This window comes from Canis aureus, chromosome 16 (genome assembly GCF_053574225.1).
Source record: "Canis aureus isolate CA01 chromosome 16, VMU_Caureus_v.1.0, whole genome shotgun sequence".
Classification (NCBI taxonomy): Eukaryota; Metazoa; Chordata; class Mammalia; order Carnivora; family Canidae; genus Canis; species Canis aureus.
The window spans coordinates 18,251,046-18,274,683 of NC_135626.1; the positions used below are offsets into that span (position 1 = coordinate 18,251,046).

At 53.1% G+C, this 23,638-nt stretch overlaps 3 protein-coding genes across 12 annotated transcripts in view; 2 read left to right on the forward strand and 1 right to left on the reverse strand.

Moving 5' to 3' along the window:
* Positions 1-57: 57 nt before the first annotated feature.
* Positions 58-4,127, forward strand: RAB34 (RAB34, member RAS oncogene family). 3 transcript variants are annotated; one of them, XM_077852002.1, is made up of 12 exons: positions 58-379; positions 1,058-1,270; positions 1,503-1,594; positions 2,320-2,385; positions 2,488-2,589; positions 2,704-2,768; positions 2,880-2,931; positions 3,122-3,203; positions 3,296-3,386; positions 3,519-3,626; positions 3,708-3,778; positions 3,878-4,127. In XM_077852002.1, the coding sequence occupies exons 2-11, from the start codon at positions 1,217-1,219 to the stop codon at positions 3,773-3,775; spliced, it is 780 nt and encodes a 259-aa protein (XP_077708128.1). In that variant the 5' UTR covers positions 58-379; positions 1,058-1,216; the 3' UTR covers positions 3,776-3,778; positions 3,878-4,127. The 3 variants fall into 3 exon arrangements, with proteins under 3 accessions (XP_077708128.1, XP_077708127.1, XP_077708126.1); XM_077852001.1 differs by having other exon boundaries at positions 65-415; positions 3,708-4,127; XM_077852000.1 differs by having other exon boundaries at positions 65-379; positions 3,708-4,127.
* A 4,267-nt stretch (positions 4,128-8,394) lies between these two features.
* PROCA1 (protein interacting with cyclin A1) lies at positions 8,395-17,042 on the forward strand. 7 transcript variants are annotated; one of them, XM_077852008.1, is made up of 5 exons: positions 8,397-8,824; positions 13,392-13,478; positions 15,323-15,458; positions 15,742-15,900; positions 15,996-17,042. In XM_077852008.1, the coding sequence occupies exons 1-5, from the start codon at positions 8,737-8,739 to the stop codon at positions 16,663-16,665; spliced, it is 1,140 nt and encodes a 379-aa protein (XP_077708134.1). In that variant the 5' UTR covers positions 8,397-8,736; the 3' UTR covers positions 16,666-17,042. The 7 variants fall into 7 exon arrangements, with proteins under 7 accessions (XP_077708138.1, XP_077708134.1, XP_077708136.1 ...); XM_077852010.1 differs by having other exon boundaries at positions 8,398-8,824; positions 13,308-13,478; XM_077852011.1 differs by lacking the exon at positions 8,397-8,824 and adding an exon at positions 9,300-9,488.
* Positions 17,043-18,013: 971 nt separating this feature from the next.
* SUPT6H (SPT6 homolog, histone chaperone and transcription elongation factor) overlaps positions 18,014-23,638 on the reverse strand; it is a 36,784-nt gene continuing 31,159 nt past the window's right edge. For both annotated transcript variants that reach the window (XM_077852006.1, XM_077852005.1), the window contains exons 30-37: positions 23,309-23,547; positions 22,613-22,726; positions 22,318-22,442; positions 20,297-20,409; positions 19,944-20,021; positions 19,681-19,847; positions 19,119-19,306; positions 18,014-18,818 (exon numbers count right to left, since the gene is read on the reverse strand). In XM_077852006.1, coding sequence (XP_077708132.1) covers positions 18,632-18,818; positions 19,119-19,306; positions 19,681-19,847; positions 19,944-20,021; positions 20,297-20,409; positions 22,318-22,442; positions 22,613-22,726; positions 23,309-23,547 — 1,211 coding nt within the window. In that variant the 3' untranslated portion in view covers positions 18,014-18,631. The remainder of the gene's footprint in view (positions 18,819-19,118; positions 19,307-19,680; positions 19,848-19,943; positions 20,022-20,296; positions 20,410-22,317; positions 22,443-22,612; positions 22,727-23,308; positions 23,548-23,638) is intronic.

Genomic DNA, 23,638 nt, shown 5'->3' on the forward strand with positions numbered 1-23,638 from the left:
GGGGTAAGATTCCGATGGGATCAGAGAGAACGCCGGTACCAGAGCGGTGACCTACCTAAAGGGAGGAGTTCCAGGATCACCTAGCTCTTCTTTACCCTCCATTGAGGGAGACAGACTCGGGACTTTGGACGTCTCTTTCCTCGGTGGGCATCCCGTTCTGCCCCCGGTATCCCCTGTATGCTTTCCCCCATCCCACTCCATCCCAGGCAGGAGGGCGAGCGGGGGCAGACTATGAGTCACACGTCCTAGGCCTGGAGTTGAGGAGGGAAGCGCCGCCTCTCCTTGGGCCCCGTCTCTCCTCCTTTCCCCTCCCCGCCTGTTCCTAGCCCAGCCAGATACTGCGCAGCGATCACCGATTGTCCATCACCAATTTGACTGGGTAAGGGTCCCCTTGGAGCCGCAGCCCGGCCCAGAGGTACAGGGGAGAACGGCCGTGGGGGGGCGTGGGGGGACTTGGATCTGGGCAGGTTCCAGCCTGGGTGGAGGCGGTCCTGGTGCCGGTGAGGCGTCTGGCAGGGTACCCAGAGCTGGGGCAGCGCAGTGGGGAGGAGAAGAGGGGGAGGCTGGGACAGGCTGCGAGGCCAGGAGCTGCCGGGAGAGGGGCAGGGGGCGGCCCTTCTCCAGGAATTTCCGGGGATCATGTTACAGCGCTCGCGGAGGGAGAGCGGAGTGGGACGCCGGGCCCTGCAGCGGACTGGGCCCCTGGCCCCCTCCTCCAGCAGCCCGCGGGCCTTGCAGCGCCACCCCTGCCCACACTGACCCCGTGCGGCGGGCCGCTCTGCGCCCCCGGGCAGCTGTGTTATGGTAGGGCCGCCTCAACCTCGAGTTGTCGTCGGGTCCCCGCGGCCCCGAGTCATTGTAGGAACTATCCGGCCCCGGGTTATTGTGGGGTCTGCGCGGGCCCGGCCCCCCCCGGACGGGATTTCCCGCCCCCATTTGGCTGCGGCTGAGTCTCCCCGCCCCCGAGTCGTCGTCGGGACGCCCCGGGCCCGGGTGATTGTAGGTTCGCCCCGGCCCCGGATGATTGTCTCATCCCCGTGGCCCGCTGTGGTCGTAGCGTCCCCGAGGCCGCGGGCTCCCGTAGGCTCCCCGTGGCCCAGAGTTATAGTCGGGACACCCCGGTCGCGGGTGATTGTCGGGTCTCCGCGGGCCCGGGTCGCTGGGGTGGATCAGGCCCCCGCGCCTTCTCGGGGCTCCCCGCAAGGTCGCAGGCGAGATGAACATTCTGGCGCCGGTGCGGAGGGACCGCGTCCTGGCGGAGCTGCCCCAGGTAGGCGCCAGGGCCACGTCGGGCTTCTGGCTGCGGTGGGGTGTGGGCGGGGAGGAGGCGGCACCAGATCAGTTAGAGGCTAGGGCCCAGCCCTGCGGCCCAGCTAGGCCTGCTGCTTCTGGGTGGTCCCCGTGCACCCCCCCCCCCGCCCCGCCCCGCCCCGCCCAGGGCAGCTTGGCTGCGGGACGTGCGCCAGGAGTGGATGAGTCCCATTCTCTTCTATCGCTCTAAGTGCCTGAGGAAGGAGGCCGCTTTGCACGTGCACAAAGACTTCCACCCCCGCGTCACCTGCGCATGCCAGGAGCACCGGACAGGCACCGTGGGGTGAGTTAGACACCTTTAGCAAAGAAAGGAAGTACCCGGAAGCCCTGTAGTCCAAGCTAGGGTACACACAAACCCCTAGAGGCTCCATTTCAGCCTCTACTAGCTATATGATTATTACCCCCCCCCTTTTTTTATACCCGTTTGTTCTCTCTTTTCTTCCCAGCAAGGTTGTGTTGAATCCTATGAAATGGAGTGGGGTAGAGAGGTGGCAGTTCACTTCCTGACACAGAGAAAGTGTCCAACCAGAGAGGGTGATTGTCAGCTCAGCTTCCCACATACCATTCATTTGAGCCCTGGGGGCTCAATTTAAGATGTATCCTGATTTCTGAGATGTTAAAATGTATGTGTGGGGAGTGAAGGGGCAGTATGTCTCAGAATATAGGACATCTATCTCATTTGAACCTTCATAACAGTCCAATAGAATATATAGTAAATCTCCGCTTAGTAAATGTTGATACTGAGGCTCAGAGAGGCTAAGTAACTTGTCCTAAGTCACACAGATAGCGAATGTAAGAACTGGGATTCAGATTTATGTCTCTCTGATGTTGAAACACAGAACACTCTTCTGCAAGCATATGTGTCCAGGCAAGTTGCCTGGGAGGCCTCATGTCTATGGTAACCTCAGCCAGGGTACAGCTAACTTTATAGACTCCGTAGGGAACATTGAGACTCCTGGGTTGCAAGAGATAGCACTCACTCCTCCTGCCTACTTTTGTGTCCTGCAGATTTAAGATCTCCAAAGTCATTGTGGTGGGGGACCTGTCAGTGGGGAAGACTTGTCTCATTAATAGGTAAGAAGGTGCTCTGGTTGAGCTGGATTGGGCTGGCCAGGGTTCAGCCAGACCTAGCCAGGTGGGCCAGGCTCAGGGCCAGAGCATCTGGTGTTCCCTCAGGTTCTGCAAAGATACTTTTGATAAGAATTACAAGGCCACCATTGGAGTGGACTTTGAGATGGAACGATTTGAGGTGTTGGGCATTCCCTTTAGTCTGCAGCTGTGAGTACTTCCTCCATACCTTCCTGCCCTTCCTTGCCCCAGTGCCATACCCCCCTCCCCACCCCCCACACACCCACATACCTGTGCTTTACCCTACCCCTTCCTTTCTCCCAGCTGGGATACTGCTGGACAGGAGAGGTTCAAATGCATTGCGTCAACCTATTACCGAGGAGCTCAAGGTAAGAGCTGAGGTGCAAGTGGGGCAAGTGGGTGTTCCTGGTCTCTAATCTAGGGTTGGGGAGATTTGGGAAATGAGCCAGTAATGTCAGCTGTTTTTGCCACTTTTCCAGCCATCATCATTGTCTTCAACCTGAATGATGTGGCCTCCCTGGAACATACCAAGTATGTGGGGATGCTGGACTATAATGGGGGCTCTAGGAAGAGAGGGTTCAGAAAAGAGGGGTGGTCAGGGGCATTAGTAGGGAAGGGGAAGAATGCATTGAAGACCAGAGAGAGAGTAATGGGCATATGAGTGTCAGCGAGAGGAGCCTCTCCAGCTCACTTATCCTTGGTTGTCTCCCTTCTCTGGCAGACAATGGCTGGCTGATGCACTCAAGGAGAATGACCCTTCCAGTGTGCTTCTCTTCCTTGTGGGTTCCAAGAAGGACCTGAGTGTGAGTGTGTCAGTGGGGGTGGACGTGGGGCTTCCAACTTGGTGAGGGGACTCCCTACCCCCACTTGCCATCTGACTCTGACCTTCCCTTAGACTCCTGCTCAGTACCTGCTGATGGAGAAGGATGCCCTCAAGGTGGCCCAAGAGATGAAGGCTGAGTACTGGGCTGTCTCTTCTCTCACTGGTGAGGCAGAGGTTTCAGGTCTTCTGCTGTGGCACTCTTGTCTACCTGGCCTCTCATTCCTATACCTTTAGCTGTGCCCCATGACTCAAGGCCTGGAACAGCCCCTGAGCACCTGTCTGCTCCATGTGTCAGGTGAAAATGTCCGGGAATTCTTCTTCCGTGTGGCAGCACTGACCTTTGAGGCCACGGTGCTGGCTGAGCTGGAGAAATCGGGGGCCCGGCGCATCGGAGATGTTGTCCGTGAGTGCCTGCCTGGTGAGGGTGGCAGAGAGCATGGGGAACGTCTAATCCTTGCTTCACATATTTTCTACCCTTTTTCAGGCATCCATAGTGATGACAGTAACCTCTATCTAACTGCTCGCAAGAAGAAGCCCACGTGTTGCCCGTGAGCGGTAAGGGGACTGTCCAGAGCCTGCCCAGCCCTGGGGCACTGTGCCACCTTGACTCCCCTAGACTTCGACCCTGGACATTTGCACTGATTGTTTTTCCAGACCAAAGAGCTGCCTGTTGGTGGCAGTACCCCTGGAGGGGTAGCGGGGACCATGCTAGTCGCTTCCTGCCCCAGGCACCATGCCAAAGACTGGATGTTCCCCCTCCTCCAGGGGCTCTCCAGGGTGCCCAGCAGTGGGGAGGTAATCCCTGCTGCTTTTGCTTAGCCTGCTGGGCCCTTTTGAGTATGAGGATGCTTAATGATCCCAGCCTCACACTGTGCCTTATGCATTAAAATTTCTATTATTAGCAGTTTGGGGACTAGAGTCCTTTGTTGGGGATGAGGGATGTGGAATTAGCAGGGCTGTGTGGCTGTCTTGGGAATGGAGCTTCCTGCTGGATTCTGGCCATATCTGACCCCTGGGCCCAGACAGGCTGAGAGCTCAGGAACCACATTTTGGAGGGGTGTCCTGGACTCTCAGTGGTTGGCTTTGAGAGCTCTTTCCTTTGGTTCCTTATCCCCAACTGTGTCCTCCTACTTGGTGCTTATTCACATATTTCTACCACTGGATAATTGTTTTCTTTTTTTCACCGATTCTGCCTTCCCTTAAAAAAAAAAAAAAAACTTCTCTGAGGGGAACACTGTAAGAAGTGATGGAGGTTTTGAATGCTCTTTGGGTTGACCAGAAGGCCCAGCGCGGGTATGGGCTTGGCTCTTACTCAGAAGATGTACTATCTAATGTATATCTAACATTATTAATAATATAAACATAAATTTATGAGTTGCATCCTTTTACATTTTAAAACATGATTAAAATAAACAAAACAGCATAGGGGTGTTTGGCTGGCTCACTCAGTAGAACATCTGATTCTTTATCTCAGGGCTGTGAGTTTAAACCCTACGTTAGGGGCAGCCCCAGTGGCACAGCGGTTTAGCGCCTCGGGCGTGATCCTGGAGACCCTGGATCGAGTCCCACATCAGGCTCCCTGCATGGTGCCAGCTTCTCCCTCTGCCTGTGTCTCTGCCTCTCTCTTTCTCTCTTTCTGTGTGTGTGTGTGTGTGTGTCTATGAATAAATAAATAATCTTAAAAAAAATAAACCCTACGTTAGGCCCAGAACTTGCTTTATTTTTTTATAGTATTTTTAAGAAATTTTTATTTATTCATGAGAGACACACATACACACACACACACAGAGACAGAGACACAGACAGAGGGAGAAGCAGGCTCCATGCAGGGAGCCTGATGTGGGACTCCATCACGGGTCTCCAGGATCACGCCCTGGGCCAAAGGCAGATGCCCAACCACTGAGCCACCTGGGCTGCCCCCAGAACTTACTTTAAAAAGGAAAAAGAAAGAAAAAAAAAAAAAAGGGAAAAAGGAGGGCAGCCCCGATGGCGCAGCAGTTTGGCGCCACCTGCAGCCTGGGGTGTGATCCTGGAGATCCAGGATTGAGTCCGCCGTCAGCCTTCCTGTAGGGAGACTGCTTCTCCCTCTGCCTGTATCTCTGCCATTCTCTCTCTGTGTCTCTATGAATAAATAAACAAAATCTTAAAATAAAATAAAATAAAATAAAAAGGAAAAAGGATTGGGATCCCTGGGTGGCTCAGCAGTTTAGCGCCTGCCTTTGGCTCAGGGCGTGATTCTGGAGTCTTGGGATCGCCTGCCTTTGGCTCAGGGCGTGATTCTGGAGTCTTGGGATCGAGTTCTGCATCGGGCTCCCTGCGTGGAACCTGCCTCTCCCTCTGCCTGTGTCTCTGCCTCTCTCTCTCTCTCTGTGTCTCTCATGAATAAATAAATAAAATCTTAAAGAAAAAGGAAAAAGGAAGGAAAAAAACACCAGCATATTTTTTTTCCCTCTGCAAAAAGAAAAAAATATGCTCTGAATCAGGAAGTCCCCCATTTGAGTCCTCACTGTTTATCCTCAATCACTTCTCACTATGTTCCCCTGGGAGAAATACTATTTTTAATTCATTATTTTTTCCAAAGATTTACCCATTTATTCTAGAGAGCAAGAGAGTGATTGTGCAAGCAGGGGGAAAGGCCAGGAGGAGAGGCAGAGGGAGAGGTAGAAGCAGACTCTGCACTGAGCAGGAAGCCCAATGTGGGGCTTGATCCCAGGACCCCAGGATCATGACCTGAGCTGAAATCAGGAGTCAGACGCTCAAATGACCCATCCAGGTGCCCCAAAGAGAAGTATTTTTCAAAGGGAAAGCAGAAATGGGGTGAAAAAAAGAAAACAATTATCCAGTGGTAGAAATATGGGAATAAGCACCAAGTAGGAGGACACAGTTGGGGATAAGGAACCAAAGGAAAGAGCTCTCAGACTCCCAGGGAAATCACTTATCCTCTGTTCCTCAGTTTCTCCATCTGTAAAACCAGGCTAATAACACTGATGAGGTTTCATGGATGAAATAAGGTAAAGCACCAACATACACAAGAAGAGCTCAAAAACCTTAACTATTGTAACTAATTGGAGGGAAGAGTGGTAAAGAACCTGGCTCATTTTTGACATTTTTTAAAAAAGATTTTGGGATCTCTGGGTGGCGCAGCGGTTTGGCGCCTGCCTTTGGCGCAGGGCGCGATCCTGGAGACCCAGGATCGAATCCCACATCGGGCTCCCAGTGCATGGAGCCTGCTTCTCCCTCTGCCTGTGTCTCTGCCTCTCTCTCTCTCTGTGACTATCATAAATAAATAAAAATTAAAAAAAATAAATAAAAGATTTTATTTATTTATTCATGAGAGACACTAAGAGAGAGGCAGAAACATAGGCAAAAGGAGCAGGCTCCATGTGGGGAACTTGATGTGGGACTTGATCCCAGGACCCTGGGATCAGGACCCGAGCCAAAGGCAGAAAGAAGCTCAACCACTGAGCGCCCCCAGGGGTGCCCCCCATTGTTGACATTTGATCCAGAGTTATAGATTGGGTGGAAGCATCTCAGACATCTGAGGCAACAATGCTGGGACCCATGTGGCCTGGTGTCATCCTGAGAGGCCTCGGAGGGGCTGAAATTAGAACACAGATCCGAGGGACTCCTGCGTGGCTCAGTGGCTGAGCATCTGCCTTCGGCTCAGGGTGTGATCCCAAGATCCTAGATTGAGTCCATGTCGGGCTTCCTGCAGGGAGCCTGCTTCTCCCTCTGTCTGTGTCTCTGCCTCTCTCTCTTTCTGTGTCTCTCGGGAAAAAATAAATAAAATCTTTAAAAAACAACAACAACAAAAAAAAAACCCCACGGATCCGGGCTCCCAGGCGCCTGGTACCATTCTCACCCAGCCACTCTGTCCTGGAAGGGTTGGCTTTCCTGCAGACTCCTCTCTCCTGGCTTCTTCCCTGCAATTCCTGGAATTGTCTAGAGCTAAGGTGAGGAGAGGAGTCTGGGTAGCGGCAGTAGCCACTCAGCCTCCTGGGTCTGGAGGAGGGTGAAGGCTGGGATCATGCAGAGTAGCAGCAGCAGGAGAGGCCCTTGATGACTGGAGAAAACAGAGTTTAAACATCATCCTTTCCTCTTTTTTCCATCTGTTGAGACATATCCTGGTTTAGGAGCCTGGTGCCAAGACAATTTGAGGAGTGTGATGTGTGGAGTGTGGGTGGTATGGCTGTAATACTTTTTCACACTCCCTGGGACTGTTTTTTCCATGTCTCTTCCCTCACAGGACTGTGCTGCTCCTCACCCCTCCTGTTGCACAGAATCTGTGACTCGGTGTGTGTATGCACGTGTGTGAGAAACCTGAACCACAGAGCTGCTGTGGAATGTTTGTGCTGTACCCCGCCTGGGGATCAGGGATGTGGTTCGGTTTTCTGGGCCCTCTCTGTGAGGGGAATGGGCATGTGTGCATATTGCATCAGTCCACGTGTGCGACTGTTGTATGTGTAGTGTATATGCTATATTTTAAGGGTGGGCGGGTGTGTGTAGTAAGTTACTATGAATGCCAACCGCCCTGCTCCCCGTCACAAGCAAACCTATGGAGACACATGATGTTGTGAGAATGAAATAAGATGAAGCACTGACATACATAGGAAGAGCTCAGAAACCTTAATCATATTTATTTATTTATTTATTATTAATTAATTTATTTTTTTTCCTTAATCATTTTAATAACTGTCTTGGGGAAGAGTAAGCAAGACCTTGGTCCTATGCTGACATCTTTACTGGGCAGTATCGTCTCTGGGACGGCGCCTGTGGGGGTTGGGAGGGAACGCTGAGAAGGGGCCCTGGGGATGGGTGCCCCGAGGGGCTGGGAGCCGACTTCGAGTCCTCATCTTGAGAACTGGGCCTTGGGCTCCTGCGGAGAGGCCTGGGGGCACGAGGAAAAGCGCGCGCGCACGCCAGCGAGCCGGCCCCAGCCAGGCTCCCGAGCCGCTTCGGTCGGAGACGCCGGGGGGAGGGTGAGGGGGGTGGGGGCGGGGGTGGGGGTGGGGGCTGCGGGCGGGCGGGGCTCCCCGGCAGCCGCTGGGTTCCGAGGGCTTGGGAGGGGCTGGATTGCTGCGGAAGCTTGAGGTGGAGAGAATGGCTGGGGCGGGGCTAAGAACGGGGTGGGGGCGGGGCTAAGGTCCGGGGGTAGGACTAAGAGCGGGGCCTGGAGAGGAGCTAGGGATGGGACTGAGGGGGCTGGGCCTGAGCGGCCGAGCTAAGGTTTAGGCCCGAGAGAAAGAGGCGGTACTAAGGTTCCAGGTGGGACGAAGAGGGGCGGGAAGGAGGTGGGAGGCCCCGGATGAAGAGCGCGGCTGAAGCTTAGGTTTGGGCTAAAACAACGCAGAGCAAGGGGAGGGTGGAGGGAGAGATTGGGAAGCATGGGGCGGAGTTAAGGGCTGGATCGGGGCGAGGCTGACATTGAGGTTTACGGCTGGCTCGGCCAAGCTGAGGTTCAGGATTGGACTTCCGCGAGGAAGTCTTGTAGAGAGAGAACTGGGCTGGGAGCGATGTGGGTCAGGACGACACTGACGATCGAAAGGTGGACTAAGGAAAAGACTGAGGACAATGCCACCCTCTGGGCTGAGAGCAGCACTGGTGAGCAGGGGGCGGGGCAGGAGTTTGGGGGTGGGTTTCGGTCTAGGGGCGTGGCACTCAAGGAGGGTTTAGAACTGGGTAGAGCCTGGCGAAGGAGGCGGGGTCAGGGCTGGGCCGGGGCGGAGTTAGGGCCTAGGGGCGGGCTCACGCCGAGCCGTGGGCCAATGATTGAGGACTGGGGTCCTGAGCCCTGGAGAGTGCCTGCGGGGTCGGCCGGGCGGTCCTGCTGGAGCCAGAGCGGCCGGCCCCGAGCTAGTAGGAGTGGGAGGCGTTGCCTTGTTGCAGTCGGAGCCCTGGCCGCTGCCTAAGAAGTGCGGGGCCTGGCCAGAGCGCCTGGTCCAGCGCCCACCCAGTCGCCAGGTTGGGCCGGGCGGTTCCATTGAATCTCAGAGGAGGAAGGAGTCTGGAGGTTCCACGCGTGACATCACAATTACTGTCAGATTTGGCGGGGCCAGGGCGGTATTTCCCAGAAGACAGTGCACACTGCGCTGTCTAGCTCCCTCTTTCTCCCTGCTTCCCTTCCTTTCTCCCTTCCCCCTCTCCCTTCCTCCCCCATTCAGCTGCTTTGGTGCCCAACCTGGAACCCCACCACCTGTGCCACAAGGGCGGGGGGAGCGCCTCAGCCCGCAGGACTGGGAGGATTCTGTACAAATGAGCATCACCTGTGAGTTTTGAGTTAGGCCCCTGCACCTGGTTGAATGCCCCACCAAGAATACCACCATAAGCCTCCCTCTTCCTTTCAAGCCGTCCCTCTACTCATTTCATTATGAAGTCTGCCCTGTGTCTGGCCACAATTGCTGCTGCTCCTAAGTAGGAGCTCTCCTATCTGTGAAATTAGAGAGCAGGTTGTCTTCCTCCTACCTGAAGTTGCCAAGTCCCACCCCTTGGCAGAGTTTTGATCCATTTATTAACTTGTGTCTTTGGACAACTTTCTTATCCTGACTCTCTGAGTCCCCCACCGATAGAAGGGATTGTGGTGAGGATTTCAGATCCAAGGCATATTTTAAAAGCCCAGCACAGGGGGATCCCTGGGTGGCTCAGCGGTTTGGTGCCTGCCTTTGGCCCGGGACGTCGGTCCTGGAGTCCTGGGATCGAGTCCTGGGATCGAGTCTCGGGATCGAGTCTCACATCGGGCTCCCGACATGGAGCCTGCTTCTCCCTCCTCCTGTGTCTCTGCCTCTCTCTCTCTCTCTCTCTCTCATAAATAAATCTTAAAAAAATAAAATAAATAAATAAAAGCCCAGCACAGTGCCTAACTTTGGAAAGATGCTTATCCTGGGCCACTTCTCCTTTTCTAGAAAAGTCCTCAGTGTTGAACCCTGGACAGAATCTCCAGTGCTGTGGCTTCTTTATGGTTGGTTCCAATAGGGTTTTTTCTATTCTACTCATGTATTTATTCAATCAACCGACATTTATGGGACACTTTTCATGTCCCAGAACTTGCAGATACAGAGGCAGATAAAATATGGGCCTGGGGATCCCTGGGTGGCGCAGCGGTTTGGCGCCTGCCTTTGGCCCAGGGCGCGATCCTGGAGACCCAGGATTGAATCCCACGTCGGGCTCTCGGTGCATGGAGCCTGCTTCTCCCTCTGCCTGTGTCTCTGCCTCTCTCTCTCTCCCTCTGTTACTATCATAAATAAATAAATTAAAAAAAAAAAAGAAAATGTCTTTTGGGATCCCTGGGTGGCGCAGCGGTTTGGCGCCTGCCTTTGGCCCAGGGCACGATCCTGGAGACCCGGGATCAAATCCCACATCAGGCTCCCGGTGCATGGAGCCTGCTTCTCCCTCTGCCTGTGTCTCTGCCTCTCTCTCTCTCTCTGTGACTATCATAAAAAAAAAAAAAAAAAAAAAAAAAAATATGGGCCTGTTCTCAAGTTGCCCTAGAGTAAGTGCATAAAGTACCATGGCAGGGTAAAAGGACACAAGACATGTGTGACCAATTCTGCTTGGAGAGAGAGTGTTGTTCTTTCCAAGATAAACAGGTATTTCTGGGGAGTGAGAGGCAGGAGAGAAAGAATGGAGAAGAGAGGGGTAGGAGGAAAGATGAGTGAGAAAAACTTAACAACTGAGGAAGGAACCAGGGCTGGGTCCTGGGGGGTCAGTTATGTCATGATAGGGAGTTTGCACCTCATCCTGAAGGTAGTGGAAGGCTATTAAACAGGAGGAACGTGGTGGATTGGTTGGAAAACTCAATTTAGCTGCATTGTCTGCATGCGGGTAGTAAAACAGAAGGCAGGGAGATTAGGCTGGAGGTTCTTGAGTTGTCTTAGGAATAATGAAGTTCTGAACCAAGTTAGAGGCAGATGTGGGGGGCAGGTAGGCATGGTAAGACTTCGTCATCAACTGGGTGTAGAAGTGAAGGAAAGAACCATCCCTAGATTTCTAGCCAAGGTGTCCGTTCCTTTCTGAAATGAAAGAGATAAAAGGAGATGGCTCCTGGAGGGCAGGGAGAAGATAGATTTGTGTATGATGTGCTGGTCTAAGATGTTTTGCAAATGTCCTAGAGAATATTGATTCTGTGCTCAGGAAAGCAGTCTGAACTGGAGGCCCTGATTTATGTCATTTTTTTGATGGATGTTGAAACCATGTAAGTGGATGACATTATCCAAGAGAAGTCTGTAGAGTCTTTGAGAAGGAGGTCAAACAGAACCCTGGTAATTACCAATTTAAGGGGTACAGCAGAGGAAAAGGAAACTGCAAAGAAGTCAGGAAAGAACTAAATAGCCACTCAGAGAAGGAAGACAGAGGAGTTGAGAGAGGTCAGTCATGGGTGTCAGAAGAACAGTTTGCAGAAGAAAAGAGATCAATTGGTCAACAGTGTCAAGAGAAGAAAGAAGGCCACTGGGTTTAGTTATTAGGAAATTGTTGAGGGGGTGGGTGCCTGGCTGCTGCAGTCAGTAGAGCAGGGGGCTCTTGATCTTGGGGTTATGAGTTTGAGTCTCACATCAGGCATAGAGATTACTTTAAAAAAATAAAAGCTTAAATAAATAAATACATAAATAAAAAGGAAATTGTTGGTGGCCTTTGCCTGGGCTTTTTTGATAGAAAGGCCCAGTAGCTGCCATGATGTATGTGGCTGGCAGAGAAGAGAGGTGGAGACTCTGAGCTAACTGAAGGTAGGGACTTGGCCTCCTCCACTGGTGCCTGGTGAAGCTAATCAATTATGTCTGTTAAATGAACAAGTGAATAAACCTGGATTGAAAAGGAAGCGAGGTGGGATATGCAGTGGTAGAGGGAGAAGCAGGGTTCATAGAGTATTTTGTTTAAAGATAGTCATTGCTTGTAGGGAAAAAAAAAAAAAACAGTAAAGAAGGAGAAGGTAAAAATTCTGACTGGGACCTAGGATTCAGGGGCTTTGGGCAGGAGAAAGGTGGAGGGATACTTCTCCAGGCTGGGGGAGAGTCGATGAGCGGGGGAGCAGCCTCAGGCAATGCTGGTACAATGATCTGAAAGGAACAGCAGCAGGGTAGGAGTTTCCAGGAAGGTGCTGGAAGTTATTCATTCATTCATTCATTCATTCATTCATTCATTCATTCCATAAATTTTGGGTACTTACTGTGTTGTGGAAAATAGAAAGAGCTGACCAGGGACCTGTAGAAAGATGACCAAGTGCCACTGAAGTCCCCCAAGCAGTCAGCTTTTTTTTTTTTTTTTTTAATTTTTATTTATTTATGATAGTCACAGAGAGAGAGAGAGGCAGAGACATAGGCAGAGGGAGAAGCAGGCTCCATGCACCGGGAGCCCGACGTGGGACTCGATCCCGGGTCTCCAGGATCGCACCCTGGGCCAAAGGCAGGCACTAAACCGCTGCGCCACCCAGGGATCCCCCAAGCAGTCAGCTTAAGGAGCAGGACTCACGGGATCCCTGGGTGGCGCAGCGGTTTGGCGCCTGCCTTTGGCCCAGGGCGCGATCTTGGAGACCCGGGATCGAATCCCATGTCGAGCTCCCAGTGCATGGAGCCTGCTTCTCCCTCTGCCTATGTCTCTGCCCCTCTCTCTCTCTCTGTGTGACTATCATAAATAAATAAAAATTAAAAAAAAAAAAAAAAGGAGCAGGACTCAGCTCTGATGCCCCAAAGGACAAAGCTAGCTGTGGGAAGTAAGGGCAAGCGGCAGACTCTGCCCTGTGGCTGCTGATGGAACTGTTGCCCTATCCAGCTCAGGAACACCCTCTGACCAGCTTCCACATGCCCCAGGAATTCCTGCAATTGTCCCTCCTTGCCTAGGCTCTGGCTTACTCCTATTCATTACTTCACATTCTGCTCCTGTTACGCTTCTTCCAAGAAGCCTTCCTCATCACCTCTCCTCATCCCCTAGCACTGTTGCACTCCTTGGTAGATGCCCTTGTTCTAACTCCCACAGGCCTTCCTCCCCCCACTTCTTTGCCTGAACTGCTCATCCTCTGGAGTCCCCCTCCTCACCCCATCCCTCAGCTCCTTGAGAAGGGGGCGTGTTGGATCGTTTTTTTAATCTGCATCTCCAGGGTACAGGTGGGGCTTCTCAGGAAGTCTGTGATGAGTGAATGGCATGGGGAGGGGCTGCTGCCACTGCCACTCTACTCTCTCAGATGTAAACAGGTTACCCAGCTGGGAGAGAGGACATCTGCTGGCTGGCGTGGCGTCTAGCACGGATGCATCTACCTTCTCCTCTGAAGGTGGGTCCAGGGAATCTCTGGCCCCAGGGTTCCCCACCACCTCTCATTTGGGAAAACTAATACCTGGTGGCAGGCAGGAGGGAGTGAAGTGTTTGGTCCCCAAAGGGGGGACCCCAGCTGCTCCAGCCCCACCCCATCCCATACCCCTGCCAGGCGGGGAAGGCCCTTTCTCTGGAGGCCATAAGTCACCCCTGTGTTTTGTAGCACTTTATGGTGCACAAATTTCTTTGGCATATGTGAACTGAGTCCTTTCAACAATTCTGCAAAATAGGTATTACCACCATCCCCATTTTGTGGATAAGGAAATGAAGGTGCAGAGAAGTAATTTGCCCTGGGACATCCAGCTAGTGACAGAGCTGGGACTTGTACTCAGGCCTGTCTGACTACAAGTTCAGGGCACTTGACACTATACTGCCCCCTGTCCCTAGTTCAGTGCTGAAGAAGGTGGTGGTGGCGGTGGTCCAAGGTCCAGCCTCACATGCCTTATTCCCCCCAGAATGGAAAAGGAGCATAGGAGAAGCAAAAATGGAGGCCACCAAATGGGACAGGGGCATATGGGGCACCTGGGACCCTCACAGCCTGGTGGGGGAAAAGGAAGGAAGGAGAAATGTGGGGCAAAGCTCTTACCAAGCTGCTGTGCCATCTCTCAAGTACTTTTAAGGCCACTTGGACTAACACACGCCTAACCTGGTAACTCCTGGCTGGGGGCCGGTGTGACGTCTTGTCCCAGGTCCACCCTTGTAGAGGCTGGATAAAGGCTCAGTCCTCCTGGCCTGAGGGAGTAAGCCAGCTGCTGCACCCCCTACCAGGCTGTCCTGGAGTTTATCAGTGCCAACCCACTACTTCCTCCAGGGGTGGGTAGAACTGGAGTCCAGGGGAGGGGGGAGGAACTGCAAGAAGGTGCCTTGCTCTCTCTGTCCTAGTATGTGAGACCTTAGGCACATGGAAGTCACTTCATGCGGTGGCCCGAGGGAGAGCCATTGGTAGACTAGAGATGGAGGGGGTAGAGGCTGAGTGTCCAGTGTGTCCAGGGCTTATGTTCACCTGAACAAACGAGGTGAAGGCTCGCTCCAGGGCTTCCCCCAAATCCCAAATCCTTACCCCCAGCAGCTTCTCAACTGTGTCCTGGGAAAGGGAACTTGCTGCATACAAGGGATGGAAGGGCTCAGGCTGGGGTCGGGTTGTTCAAGTCTGTGGCTCTAAGGAGATGGGATGGGGAAGGAGGCCATGAGTACGGAGTAGAGAAGAGTGAGCATGGAGAACAGGAGAGAGGTGAGAAAGTGAAGAAGGTGTCAGAAGGGAGGGGAGGGGCTTGGCGAAGAGGGAAAGCAAGCACTAGAGTCAGGAGAAGCTGAGGAGACAGACCAAATCTCTCCCCCAGGCTTGAGCCTCCAGGCCACAGCAAGTCTGGGGGCTGGAGTGATCCTGAGGCTGAGGGCTAGGGATGGGGGCTTCCTGGTGGTGCAGGGCAGGCTAGGAACTCTGAAGTGGTGCTCCTCTCTGCCATGTGGCTCCATGGTCTGCTTGGCCTGAGGGCCTTCCCCTACCCAGGCAGCCTGCGGAGTTCCCCAGCATGATAGGCAGGCATCAGAGGGGAGCAAGGGAAACTTGCTGATACATTTTCCTGAGAGTCTGGTTGGAGGATTTGTGCAGGGGGCCTGAGGGGCAAGGGGAGTGCTGAGTTCCTACTGGGTGGTTACCACTCAGAAGCAGAAAGGTGCCAGGGAAGGTAGGGGTGGGGGTGGCAGAGGGGTCTGGTGAAGATAGATTGAGCTATGGGAGGGGAGACCCAGAGGTGTACTGCTGTTGCCATCCCTGCATGACCCAGACTCCTGCCCTCTCAGGTGAATTCAAGGACCCGGACAGGTGCTGCTGGAAACACAAGCAGTGCACTGGGCACATTATCCACCCCTTCACCTCTGACTATGGTCACCACAACCTGCACCTGCACTCTGTCAGCCACTGCGACTGTGATTCTAGGTAAGGGCCCTCCTCCTTGGGGGACGCACAGCCTGAGAGACACTCCTGGGCAGAGCAAGGCCCACAATTTCCCCACGGTTCCCCCTTCAGCTTTGACCTGGCACTGCCAGCCCAGTTTCTGCTTCATAGACCTGGCTCTGCCCCAAAGCCATGGGGAGGAGGTTTCTCTTGGCAGCCTGGACTGAGCATGGTAGAAGCCAGCTGTCCTTCTGACTCTGGGACCCTGGTGTGTGTGGGGGAGTCATGGAGGCCTGGGAGCCAGGCTGAGTCCTCTGTGTGGCAGGCTGAAGGACTGCTCAGAGAAGACAAATAGCAGCAGCTCCCGAGATGTGGGCCCAGCCTGCTCCCGAGATGAGGGCTCAACATGTTTCAACATCATCCAGTCCCCTTGCTTTGAGCTCATCCCAGAGGAGGAGTGTGTGGAACGGTTCTGGTATGGCTGGTGAGTGCTGGCAGGCTGACAAGGGCGGCACTAAGGGGCACTGGCCCCCCACTCTCTGTCAATCTTCTCTTTCCCTGTCCCCCCCTCCCTCCCAGGTGCAAAAGCTATAGGCCTGTCTCTGTGGCCGTGATCCACCATCCCATCCACCATGACTGTGGGGCAGATAATCTGAATGAAGAGGAGGAGGAGGAGGAGGAAGAAGAAAGCAAGCCCCCCATTCCGACCCAGGTGGGGCCGGCCACCACCACCACCACACCCGCTGACCCAGTTATGGGCACAATCACAAGTACCCCGGATTCAGCAGCTCCCATCACTATCTGGCGCTCTGAGAGCCCCACAGGGAAGTCCCAGGGCCACAAGGTGATCAAGAAGGTAAAGAAGAAAAAAGAGAAAGAGAAAGACAAGGAAGAGGATACAGATGAGAAGCCAAAGCCGAAGAAAAAAGTCAAGAAGGGCAAGTTGATTAAGAAGAAAAGCCCAGTTAAATCGGAATCTTCACCTCCAGACCTGAGCCGGTCAGTAAGCCCGAGAGAGTTGACCAGGATGTCAGAGTCCAGCCCAGATAGCCGGGGAGACCTGGAGAGTGAGGACAGTTACAATGACCCCAGGCGGGAGGAGCCCTCTAGCGAGGATATCTTGGAGTCTTCGTCCCCCAGGAAGAGAGAGAAGAACACCATCCAGACTAAGAAACCTGGGGCAAGGGCCTCACCAGTCAAGAAGGTCAAGAGGAAATCTCCCCCAGCATCAAATCCCAATCTCAGTTGAGGCCAGGGCATCCAGGGTGAAGAATAAATGCGATCAAGCCTGTAGCTGACCCCCTGCTGCTGTTCTCTCTCCCTCCAACCTGTCCCTTCCCAGGGGAGGGGGTGGGTTCTGGGCACAGCAGGAGTCAAGGGGCCAGGGGCTACTGGGGTTTTGGAAGAGTAATTTGTTCCTCAGGACGGAGTCCATGGGAACAGAAGGGAGGGCAGAGGCGGGGCACAGCCTGTTTCTCTGTAACATTCTAGGCTCAGGGCAGAGCACATCTGGATGGGGTGGGAAGGAGGCTCCCCATCTTTTGGGAGACTGGTCTGTGAAATCCACTCGGGGATAGGCAGTGCTGTCTGCAGTGATACCCCTAATAAATTGAACCTTTTAACCCACTCTGTGCCACTGTGCCTGGCCTTTCCCTCTTCTAAGTGGCCCTTAGGAAGATGCTGGTGGCACCAAAGGGAACATGGTCTTCCTGGCTGCTGTGTCCCTGACAGAAGACCGGCTCTTCCCTCCCAACTCTTGCCAACAGCCAAAGAGATCTTGAATGATGTAATGAAGTCAAGATGGGAAGCTCACGGAGTTTGGGCAGCAGTGATTTCTCTGCTGAGCCCCAAAGCAGAGGAGAGGGAGGAGGAAAGCCTCATTTAGCACAAACTCACAAAGCTTTGAGACCAGGCCCTTCTGAAGAAACAGGGGAGACCAGGAGTTTGGAATACACACAGGCAGTGGGGCCAGGAGCAGGGGCTAGGGCCAAGGGGGCTGGCTGGTCCCAAGCTGATAAGAGGGAGGCCAGCCTCCCCTGTAGCAGCCTGGCACTTTCTTTTCCAGGGCAAGCCTGGGGCCCATCCTGGGGCAGACATCCTCATGTAGAGCTATCACAGATCAAGCCTTGGCTGGCAATGAGTGGGGAAAGAGGTGCAGGGGCTCAAACTGAGAAACCAAAATTTACTTGCAGCCCTTCTTCACTGCGCCAGAAGTGGCTAGTAGGCACAGTGGATGGGACAGCCACCTGTGAATGCAGTAACAACAGCTAATGGGTACTGGGGCCTCATGAGGTCCCAGGCCCTGGGCGGAGCGCTCACATGTCCTCTCTCAATCCTACCGGCTGCCCTGATGAGGCAGATTATCACTCCACTTTACAGAGAAGATGGCTGGCTCAGAGACAACAGGCACAGGGCTCGGAGGCAGAGCAGGGATGTGGCCCCAGGTAGTCAGATTCAGAAGCTGCTTGCTGTTCTGAGTCACTGCCTCTTTGATGGCCTGGAAGGAGTCAGAGGGAGCCCTGAGAGCTCCACACACACTGCTTTGAAAGCCACCCTTCAAAAGCTGGAGTGTTGGAGAGAGAGGCTTTGCCAAGTGCTCTGTAGAAACACTGTTTATTCAAATGACAGGCAGGAAGCGGAGGCAGCAGCAGGTGGGTGAAGGCGGCCAGGTGGGGGCTGGGCAGGTTAGCACTGCTCCCCTTTGTCCCCTGCAATTTTGCTTTGCTAGCCACCAGAGCTGTCGGCATCAGGGTCAGAAATACTTTCCCTCTTCTCCCTCCTGCCCCAAACTGAATAAATAGCATTCCTCTCCCCACAAGAGTTGGGGGAGACTCATGTGCTGAGCTTGGTGCCCCGGGGTCACAGCCCAGAGTCAGATGAGGGCAGAAGCTCAAAAATGGCTTGTAGGGAGTAGAATACAAAACTGTTCCACTCTCATTCTCGTCTTCCTCTTCTTCCTCCCTGCCACACTCCCCTCCCAGCCTGGTCCCAGGATAGGTGGTCGGTGAGGGCCTGGAGTGGAAGAATTGTCACCTAGCGTACACTGAGCTCAAATTCCCAAGGCCATCCAGCTTGTCACCCATCCAGGCTGACCACCAAAGAGAACGTCAATTCACGTCACTTTATGGACAGAAAAGGAGGGGCAGGGAGTGAGGCAGTGGGCGGCTGGGCCTCTCCCAGCCTCAGAGGTAACTAGAGTCCTAGGAGCAGGCCCCCTACCGATCCATCTCATCCAGGAGTGGGGTGGCATCGCCAGCAATGGACATGGGGGTGCTTTCGATCATGGGGCTGGGAGAGGGCCGAGGTGTCAGCCGCTGCTTCTGTTTCCGCCGCTCTGCTTCCTTCTCCTGTAGCCACTGCTCTGCCATCTTCCCCCAGTCGATGGCCGCGTGGCTGTTGGACCTGGGAGAGGAAGAAGGGGCCTGAGATCAGGATACTCTGCAGCTCACCAGAGTATCTGGTATCTCACCAAACACTGCTGATCATACATCCTTACAGAAATGGACTTCCAGTTTTGGGTAGCAGTAGCAGTCGTGGTAAGCTGCCACATTGCCCTTTTCTGTCTTCTAGAAAGCAGTCATCCTGGGCTATCACTGGGGTCATGGCCCTCACAAGGTCCAGGGTCCTGCCTATGCTGAGCCTGTTGGCCTCTTGACAACACCTGCCCCTAATAACCTTCTCTGTCACCAACTATATACTTACTTTGGCTGCTGCTGCCGTTGCCGAGAGCTGGAGGAGGGCTGGGGCTGGGCCTGGGCAGACTGTGGGGTGGTGCTGGCCTGTAGTTGGTGGTACTGTGGTGTGGTGATGGGCTGGCTGGGGGTTGTGTAGGAGTAGCTGGGGGTCATTAGTGGTGTGGCCACTGGCTGCTGGGCTGGCGTTGGGAACACCTGGAGAAAGGTGAACAGTTAAATGGGGGTGGGTCTCTTGAGCATGTGCAGTCCTAAGCAGTAGAGAGAGGCCAGCAGGATGGGACCTGGCACAACAATGGAGCCCACCAGCCCTGATTGCTTGAAGGTCCCAAAGATCGCAAAGGACTATGGAAAAATCAGACCTTCTCTTACTCCCTTTACCCTCAAGTGGGCCTGAAAAAAAGGGCTATGGGTCAGACACAGTTCCTAAGGCTGTGAGCCCCATCTGTACATATGGGCACTGTGGTGGACACTGCCAGAGGCCAGTCTATGGTCATGGGTCAGTAAAGGATGATGGTTCTGTTTCAGTCTTCTTTACCGTCCGCAGAGAGCCTTGCCCCCAAGCCACGTACGTGGTAAGCGCTGCTGCCTCCTCCACTGCCGCCATAGCCATACTGGCTGGAGGCCCACTGGGCTGGGGTGGCATTAGGGTTCTGTCCTTGACCTGTCACAGCTGCAATGGCACTGAACATCTGCGAGGTCATGTTCTGGGGCAGGGCATTCACAGCCCGTGTCAGATCTGTAAGCACAGAGAGGTGGAGGATGGGCATGTTAGAGGTCAAAGTCCTTTTAGCACCATCCCTCCAGCTCCCAGTCACAGACATGGGTTCCTTACCTGCAAGGTTGATGTTGGCTGGTGTGGCATTGATAGAAGCAGGTGTCCGTGTCCTGCTGCTGCTACTAGGAGTGATGCCTATAGGAAATGGTCAAAGTTAGTTCTGTCCCTCCAGAAACTTATTTCTGGTTTCACAATGTAGGGGGCTGGAGGAGGTCCCGAGGTGGGTGGAGAGAAGGGAAGCTGCATCGGCAGAGTAGATGGAGGACTTCCTTGATGCCAAGAGGCTGGAGCAGAAGTGAGACAGCTGTGGTGAGAGACCATGCCTCATCCCTTCCACAGATGGCAAGTGATCACCTTGATTCAGGGCCTATGTGTCCTAAGCACACCCCAGAGCTCAGAGCAGAACTCACCTGGTACAGGATCCTGGTAGTGATCCTTAAACCATCTGAAAAGTCCATTCACAGTAGGGAAGATTTGGCCCCGGTACCGGAATCCTTCTGGAGTCACTGTTACATATTCTATCCTGGGATTTTGGAAGGAGACATGTGTCAGATACCACTTGGGGCCAGCCCTGAGAAGCGGCCAGAACAGATCACCCTGTGAAGGAGCCACACTGGGTGCTGGGGGAAAGGAGAGATGAAAGATCCCTGACCCTGTCAAAGGAGGCCGCACTCTGAGGTGAGCACAGGTAAGGCCAGGAGCTTGGTGTACAGGCTGCCAGAGGAAGGCCTGCTGGGGGCTGGGCCACCATCCTGGGCTGCAGAATGATGGCAGCACACTGCAGGTGAGGGTAAGAGTGAGGTCGCAGTGTCAGGGTTGGAGGGGCCAGGGTACCAAAAACAATTCCCAAGACCGGGAGTCTGGAAGCACCCCTGTTAAGGTGGTTAGTCTGACCTTACTCAACACTGTAGTGTAGGGAGTACATAAGAGGATGGGTTCTGGGTTCAGACCAGTTCTAGTTCCAGTTGTGGCTCTGTCACTTGCCACTTAGATGACTTTATATGAAGTTAATAAACCTGGGTCTCCGTTTCATTTGAAAAATGAGAGAAATGACACTTAAACCTTTAGAATTGAGTGTAAGAAATACCTGAAGATGGTGCATGGGAAGCACTTAGCACAATGCCTCAATAGGGTTCTGCTGACTTAAGGATAACTGTCATTTACCCACAGACGATGACAAATATAAAGTTCTCATTTATAAAGTTGAACCCTGCTTCCTAAACCTAATGACACTGAAGTATCGTCAATTCTGCAACACAAGGAGTCTGCACACCTTCCCACGGAAAGTTATCATGTTGCCTCTATTCCCTTGTTTAAAGGTCACTTGTGGGATCCCTGGGTGGCGCAGCGGTTTAGCGCCTGCCTTTGGCCCAGGGCGCGATCCTGGAGACCCGGGATCGAGTCCCACGTCGGGCTCCTGGTGCATGGAGCCTGCATGGAGCCCGCATGGAGCCTGCTTCTCCTTCTGCCTATGTCTCTGCCTCTCTCTCTGTGTGACTATCATAAATAAATAAAAATTAAAAAAAAAAAAAAAGTCACTTGTTTGTTCAACTATTCCTCATGGGACAGTGTCCAGCCAAGAGCCCTGGCTGTCATCCTCTGGAAGCGTGATGGTGAGTCAGAAATGGTTTCTCAGAAACAATACTCTACATATGCCCAAGATGGTGTAGAGTTTGGAGTCTAGAGCTTCCTGTCACCTAGCCACTGAGTCCCTACTAATAATCTATACTATTTATCATGTGCAAGTAGTATAGAGACAAGAGCAGAAATGCACTGGCCTTGGCCAAGGGGCTGAAGGAAGGATGGGGGCATAGAGAAGGCTGGAAGAATGATCAGCCTGAGTAACAGACAAGAAAGCAAATCTAGAAAAAATGGGACTTTGTCTAATTCAGAGTGAGCTCTAAAGGGACCCAGACAAAGGAATATCTAGGAAGGCCAGCCTGTCAGTCACACACAAAAGGGAGCAGAGGGGGATTCGATGGTAGGAAGAAGAAAAGCTCTTCTCACCCACCCCTTCGGAACAGGCACAAGTTATCTGGCACACAACAGTGACAGTGAGCCATCATGTGCTGACTCGCCCTGGCAAGGGTGAAGTGGAGAGTAAAAAGAGTTGTGTCCTGGTCCCCACCTTTGCTAGTCAGGTGGACAGGGGCAGGTGATTTCCATTACTCCTTGGGAGACAGAAGACGCAAAGGAAAAACTTTTTCTCACAGGGCTGAGGAAAGTATCTTTTTTACCAAATCTTTCCCTTCTGCCTCTAAATCATCACCCTCTCTCCCCAGCTCCAACCTCCACTGCTGGTCTAAACAGATAAAAGGCAAAAGACAGTTAAGCAGAACCAGAGAGAGAATACTGCTCCAGATGTCTCTAACTCCCCTGCTAGACTATCTGCGGACCCCAGTGGCAGCACCTTCTCAGCACCAGTGCTCACCTGGGTTTACCCCGGGGCTGGTATCCCAGTAGGAACTTGCCGGGCAGTTCCTTGCAGGCACAGATGAAATAAGGGATGAAGGTGGGCTTCTCCTTCTTAGTTTTGATGAGCAGCTCCTCTAATTTCTGGGGGTAGAACGAGGGGGAGAGGTTGGGATAGCAGCATGCTTGGTACACAATGTCTGGTACATACATGAGGTACACTTCCTTCACCAGATGAACATCCCCTACACTGAAGGGAAATCATATCCTGAAGTCATTGGGAAAGGTCATGCCTGGAAGAGCCCTGGGCTCACCTTACGGTCACCACCACTGCAGTCCTGATAATATTTGTGGTTCAGAAGGTCCCGGGCAAAGGATGCCATGGGCTGGACGTAGCGAGCAACAATCTCATCCAAGTCTTCAAATTCCTGTGGGGAGATGGTAAGGCCCCGTGTGTCACATTCCGAGCTGAAACTCCTGGCCCTTCATCCAATCCACTCAAAAGAGGATCTAGAGGAGGACATGGACTTCCCAGCCCTGCTGTAGCCTCACTTCACTGCAAAGACCCCTCAAGTTATTATCTGTTTGAGTCATGCCCAGATTTATGAGCTTACAAGGCACAAAATTCTTTAAACCATAACTTTGATTCTACCCTGCCACTTGGGAACAAGAGAGCTTCCCCAATTTTTTCTCTACTGAAAACAAAAATGAGAAACGTGTGTGCGTATGTGTACACAACCACGTGCTTCTACATGTATATTTTCTTCTATTTCTCTGCTGATGCTCTCAAGGTAGTCTATTTTAAAATCTGGAGAACACAGAGAAAGGAGCAAAACATACAAAAGTGTTATCAAATGACTCATTTCACAATCAACCTCCTGTTCCACTGCTCTGTGCAGCTAAACTACATATAATGCACATAAGCCACTATATCAGCTCAGAGTAGCCAGAAATGGCTTGTTTCCAAGAGAAGGAGAGGTGATGGGGAGCGGGCAGGAGCCAGCTCTCACCTCGCTGTTGATCCACAGTGTGGCCCCCAGGCTGAAGGCATTTTCTTTGCCCTCTTCCCGTACATCCACATGTTGGTAGATGCCATCGCTGACCTTCCAGGTCACAGTCAGGTGATTTTCACCCTTACTGCTTGGGCGGATGATCACGTCACCCTGGTCCATGGTCTCCATCATCTTTTCTGCTTGCTTGAAGTTTATATTATGGAAGGACGGGTGTGCGATCACTCGCTTGATGTATGCTGAGGAGGGCAGGAAAGGAGTACACACTGGGTGAGGGGACTGAGACCCCACAACGGCAGGACAACTTGTGGCTTCACTTCTGACCCGCTA